Below are 6,270 nucleotides of genomic sequence, written 5' to 3'. Positions count from 1 at the left end.
TGTGTGTGTGTGTGTGTGTGTGTGTGTGTGTGTGTGTGTGTGTGTGTGTTATATTTTGTTTTGCTCTACTTTCATTAAAAAGGAGAACACTGTTTCAAAGATTGTAGTTGTGATAAAGTTTTACCTGCAAACGTATCAGGAACATAGTCTTTGACTTCGATGTAAACAAAGATGGCGGGCAGAATCAGACTCAGATTCTTCTCGTTCCTCAGGCCGATGTAACGATAACCTGCAAACAAAACATTTACCAACATAAACAGGCTGACGTAACCATTTCTTTTGATTATTCAGGGACACAAGTATACTATTTAAACTTGGCCGACTGATGATTCTGGTAAATCCCAGACAAAATAAAACCCTTGTTTTACTTCCAGCAGCTTTTGAAAGCTGTGTGGGCTTTTGAGCATGAGGCCAGAAAGCGAGTGTCAATTAAAAAATGTGTTAAAAACAAGAAAATCCTTTTGTCCAACTGTGTTCCTTTTCCTTTTGAATGTTCTGTCACATGGTCAGACAGGTCTGAAAGATTTTTAATAGTCTCACTAAAGAAATAAATATCAACTGGAAATGTCAGAATGGTGCCAACCCACAATTCTAACTTTGTAATAATGTAAACTAAGACTAAACGTCTACATTTTGATAAACAAACCATGCAGAAAGTCTAAAGAAGATCAAAAAATGGTAGTAGCCATTAGGTCACCATTGTAACCCCAAACCAGTGTTTGTCACTCCCTGACTGAACTCTTAAAAGTGGTAAACCCTAAAACACTCAATCAGGTCACAGAAAACAGTTTATAAGTCAAACTGTACAAACTGTTGAAGAAAGGCTGATGTTCCCACATGAGTTTTTATCTTTCTACAGTGTTTTACATAAGAGATCTAACAGGATACATTCATTTCTAAGTTTTAAGAGAATAAACTGAGTTAAACATAACAGAAGTCTAAGGAAGGATAGTGCATTTGTTGTATTGTACTGGAAAAAAAACTTAAAATATCTGTGACATGCATATTCTTCAAATACCAAATGTAAAAAAATAACTTCATATTTATGAAACTAGACATAATACACACAATTTTACCTGTTTTATCACATAACTGGAACATTTTTCTTGAACATGGCTCAGCCAAAATGAAACAGGAAGTGACATCAAAGAGGAACTCTTTAAGATGGTGAACTCCCTGGTCTTAATTTACTGAGATTGAACTCTGACTCTTCTTCATCTCTGATAGAGACTCAAAATAATCTAAAGAAACATCAGATTCTTCTCTACAGTCTGTTGTTAGTTATTGCAAAGTAAGCAAAGTATCTCAACAACTGTTCATCTTATCAACATTATCTTTCCAATCATGACTTCACATTTATTACAAAAAGCTGATGTCACAGGCACTTTGTCTTATAATCGAGTCTCAGACGAGGTAACTCAAAAAAAAACCTATTTTTTTTGTTTTATTTTGTAGTTGAAAACGTTTTGCTTCCATTTGAGAAGGTTTCTTAATTTAAAACCAGAGGATGTGGAATTTTTAAGCTTTTTATTCTGCATGAAAAGCTCAGTTATGTAAGCTAGCTTTATCTGCAGATGAAACTACACACCACTCACAGTGGGGAACTGTTAGGGTCTTTGTTAGCCTGACTCACAGGGAGATATTTTGGTCATATGTAAGGAGGTGTGAGTGGTTACCGGGCCTAATGCTGCAGGTTCTACCAACGCAAGCAGTGTTGGACTTCTGTGCTAGTCACAGTTTGTCCAGAACAATCACCATGTTTGAACATAAAACTGTCCATAAGTGCACGTGGCACCAGGACACTCCAGGACACAGATTGATGATAGAGTTTGTAGCTCAGGCAGGTCACCACCTGGTAGCGAGTTGGATCAGGGGAAGTGCTGAACAGACCCAGCAGACCCAAACATGTCTGTCAGAACCAGTCAGACTTGTTTAGAAGTAGCCTGGTAAATGGTAAATTGTAAATGGTACTGAACTTATAGAGCACTTTTCAAGTCCCTCCGGACCCCAAAGCGCTTTACACTAACAGACATTCACCCATTCACACTCTGGTAAATAATCAGACCTTCACTTTGCTTCGTGAAGTGAAACTAGAATTGAGTGGAACTGCGTAGGAAGACAAGGACCAGGCTTGTTTAGAAGTAAAACATGAAGAATTTGAGCATCTGCATAAATGGAGCTAATCTCTTCCTGTTCAAAAGAGGTTCTGTCAGCTGGATCATTGGACTGTGTTCTGTAATGACAACAAGCAGTAATAAAACTTGTTAAATCACAAGACTAATTTCCTACTTGATAAATGAACACACACAGTAAATCATCAACACATAAAAAATATTTCACAATTAAAAGTCCAGATTTCATCTCTGCATAAATCATGTTTTTTTTTGTCTTAAAAAAGTGTAAGAATGTGTTGTCTCTTGTAATAAAATATTCAGTGTGTGTGAAGCCTTGGAAAAAAACTTATCTGGAAACTTACAAGGATTTGATAATAAAAACAAACATTACACAGCACAGGTCCTGGAACGAGAAGGTCTGAGAAGTATTCCTTCCACCTGACATGACTGGTTGAGGTCAACAGTGCCCCACCTTCACTGAGCACAGTGTTGGTGAGGTGCTGCTTCTCCTCAGACACCAGATGGTTTGATAGAATCTCCTCAAAGCCAACCAAGAGTCTTTATCCAAGGTCTCACTGAACTCCTCCCACATCTCAGCTTTTGCCTCAGCAACAACCAGGGCTTTGGTCCACTTGGCCTGCCAATACTCCTTAACTGCCTCCAGGGTCCTACAGGGCCAGCACCACCAAGTTCAAGGATGGCCACCGCGAGAAGCACCAACAGCTTTGCAGCCTCGGCTCAGGGCAGCCGCCTCGACGATTGAGGCGGGGAGCATGGCCCACTCGGACTCAACGTCCCCTGCCTCTGCTGGGACATGGTTACAGATCTCCTGGAGGTGTGAGTTGAAGATCTCTCTGATGTTTCTTCTGTCAGGAGTCAAACCCTCACTGCATGTTTGGGTCTGCCATGTCTGTCCAGCACCTTCCCCCATCATGTGGTGATCAGTTGACAGCTCAGCTCCTCTTTTCACCCGAGTGTCCAAAACATGAATTGAATTTTTAAAAACTGAGTTTCAAATTTATTTAACATGTCAGAGCCTGTATGACGTAAAAAAAAAATAAAACAATCAATAACATCAAATATCCATTTCCAACCAGCTTGTTTGGGCTGAGCCTGCCGGCGAGCCCCTCCCCCAGGCATGGCTCAAGGATGGGGCCTTGGTGACCCACATCCTGGCCAGGGGCACTGAGCTCCTTGATTGTTTCTGTCCATGTGTTTTGAACTGCTCTTTGTCTGGTCTGTCACCTACAATATAGCTACAATTATGGATTAATATTACCTGCAAGATATTTGATTTTAAAGTTGTAGTATGTCAAAAAATAAAAACAACAAACACAAAATATTTTATATTTGGACTGAACCATTCCATGTAAGATCAGTTCAGTTCCTCCACCCTACAGCTCAGACAGAGGACACCAGCTGTGATTTACAGTCCCCTCCAAAAAACAAACAAACAACACCACAGTGCCTCAGTTGGTGGACCTGATGGCTCTCAGCAAGAAGGTCACCAGTTCGAATCCCTGCCCGTAGACCTCTCTGGGTAGAGTTTGCATGTTCTTTCTGTGCATGCGTGGGTTCTCTCCGGGTACTCCAGCTTCCTCCCACACACCAAAAACATGACTGTTAGGTTAACTGATAACCCTATGTAAGAAAATCTGTATTCAATAAACTGAAGTCGAGATTATAAACACAAATGTTAAATAAAATGATTTGTAGAAGGAATGAAAACCATACAACACCAGTCTGGAATCTAAGTGGAGGTTTATCGCTGCCACTGCAGACAGGAAACCCACACTGCCCATAAAACCGGAAGCTCATGTTTTTATACAGTTTCTTCAATGCCTTCGCTCGCCCCCTGCTGGCCTACGGCTGAGTCACAGGCATTCAGACACAATTCTCATCTAATGTCTTTCAAGCGTATTATTATGTGTTGTAAAAATGTTTCAGACATGTAACTAGACTTATTTCAATCAAGACATAACAGATTGAACACTGTCAATATTTCGAAAAGGAGAACTTAAGAATATAGTGTTGTGCTTCTAACATCAGTACTAGCCTACCTAACTCTAAATTTCTTCACACCTAAATTGTCCCTAGGTGTGAGTGAGAGAGTGAATGGTTGTTTGTCTTGTTTGTCTCTATGTGTGGCCCTGTGATGGACTTATGACCTGTTCAGGGTGTACCCTGCTCCTCAAAAAATGGGTTTACACACTACACGGTCCCGGCCTGGCCCAAGATGGTCCTGGCCCGAGATGGTCCTGGCCAAAGACCAGCCCGGCCCAAGACCAGCCCAGCCCTGCTTGTTTCGCACTGTGCGGAGAGCCGCCTTGAAGTGGGTGAACTTCTTACTGGAAAAGCGTGAATTTGGATAGTGACATCCTTTGGTTTGTGACTCAACAATGGACGTCGCCACTGAGCTCCTGTTTTGATGTTGTTCATGCAAGTAGTTAAATTACAGATTGCAGTGCAAGAATGGGTATGTAAACATAGAGTTAGACGACGAATGGCGATGCAAAATAGAGCGGAGAGGTACCAAAGGCTGTACCTGGCCATACAGCAACAACAAGAGGCTAGAGCGAGATGACATCGACTGGTAAGCTGTTAGCTAGCATTATTAGCTTGTTGTTACATGATAGCGTTATGAAAAGAGTTGCTATTTAGTAGATCTATAGGATTGTTAATGACTTGCCAGACTCGTCTGCAAACAAACCAATCAGCAGTACATGAAGTAAAACTGGGCCAATCAGACCGGCCCGATTGGAACCTCACCTGGCCAGGTTCCAGAAGTCAGGCTGGAGCTGGCCCTAAAAGGCAAATGCAAAAACGACAAAGCCGGGCCGAGCCAGGCTGGGGCGTGCCGTGTGTAAACCCCTACTGTGGCTGCTGGATATGGGCTCCAGTGACCCTGACAGGAATAAGCGTGTATAGATGAAGGATCAAAAGACAAGAGCTCAGAATGTCAGCTTTGTGTTAAACAATTCAGACCACACCAGCCTTTGTCTGAACCCACCCATTTTTCAAGCGAGCAAAACTATTGGAACATGTGACTGACAGGTGTTTCTTATTGACCAGGTGTTGCCTTTAAGGTTGATTGTTCAAACATTAAATAGCTCTACATGACTAGTCTACTTTTTGGACTTGGTTTAAATATATAAAGTATGTTTTTCTTGTAAAAGAGGATAAACCAACATGTAGACCAGAGAGACCAGAGAGCTGTCTTTGTGAGAAAAGAAGGAAAATCAATCAGAGCCACTGGACAAACATGGGGCATAGCAAGCACAACAATTTGAAATGTCCTGAATAAGAAAGAAACTACTGATGTGCTGAGCAGCACACGTTCATCTTTGTATCTTAAACCCAAATGTCTCCAGTGAACAACTAAAACAAAATAATTTGACCTGATGTTACAATACTTTTGGGGACTGTATTAGAGAGGTCTGGATAATTGAAGACATTTTAATTAAGTCTGATACAGATCACAATAATGAGCAGTTACCAATAGCATTAGTCTCATTTAGCTTGCTGTGTTTGATCCAGCTGCAATGCATTATGGTCTATTTCCTCTGTAATTAAACTCCTTACTGAAATTATACTTAGAATTTCAAATACTTCTATAAAACGGCTCCAGAAATCCCTCCAGAATACAGATTACTGGACTGGACGTGGCGTCACCTCCTTATGACATTCAAGCAACATTTTTATGCATTGAGCAGAACACGGTCTAAACAAACATGCAATAAACTTACAGAAGGCACTCAGTGCTTTAACTGTAGAAATGAGGACAGCAAGTTTAGAAAAACAAAGTGCATTACCAGAATGTTTCACAGGTAAATAATACACGTATTTATCCAAAATACGCGATTTGGTGCCAAAGTCTCAGAATTGCAATGAGAGTTATTTTTGTTACCAACAACATCCACAAGAGGTCAGATGTGTTTCTGATTCTCAACCAGCATATACTGTATTTATGTTTACATTTAAAAACTAAGAGCTGAATCAGCAATGGTGGCACCCACTTGGCCAGTTTTATTTTCCAGAGTTTCAAGCTTTTGCTTAATGTGCATTTTGAATTTCCTCTAGCTGTTTAGGATCAGCAGAAGAACCTCATTAACATAAAACCAAACATTGTTTTTGATTAATAAGAGCTATATATATA

General features: G+C 40.6%; 1 protein-coding gene across 1 annotated transcript in view; it reads right to left on the bottom strand.

Moving 5' to 3' along the window:
• plcb1 (phospholipase C beta 1) overlaps nt 1-6,270 on the bottom strand; it is a gene marked incomplete at its 5' end in the record, with an annotated part of 86,543 nt that overhangs the window by 28,509 nt on the left and 51,764 nt on the right. Inside the window, 1 exon segment of the mRNA XM_014024606.1 lies at nt 125-229. Coding sequence (XP_013880060.1) covers nt 125-229 — 105 coding nt within the window.

Source organism: Austrofundulus limnaeus, unplaced genomic scaffold, assembly GCF_001266775.1.
Source record: "Austrofundulus limnaeus strain Quisiro unplaced genomic scaffold, Austrofundulus_limnaeus-1.0 Scaffold430, whole genome shotgun sequence".
NCBI lineage: Eukaryota > Metazoa > Chordata > Actinopteri > Cyprinodontiformes > Rivulidae > Austrofundulus > Austrofundulus limnaeus.
Note: the sequence above shows the minus strand (reverse complement) of the source record. Positions and strands in the feature narration are given on the sequence as shown.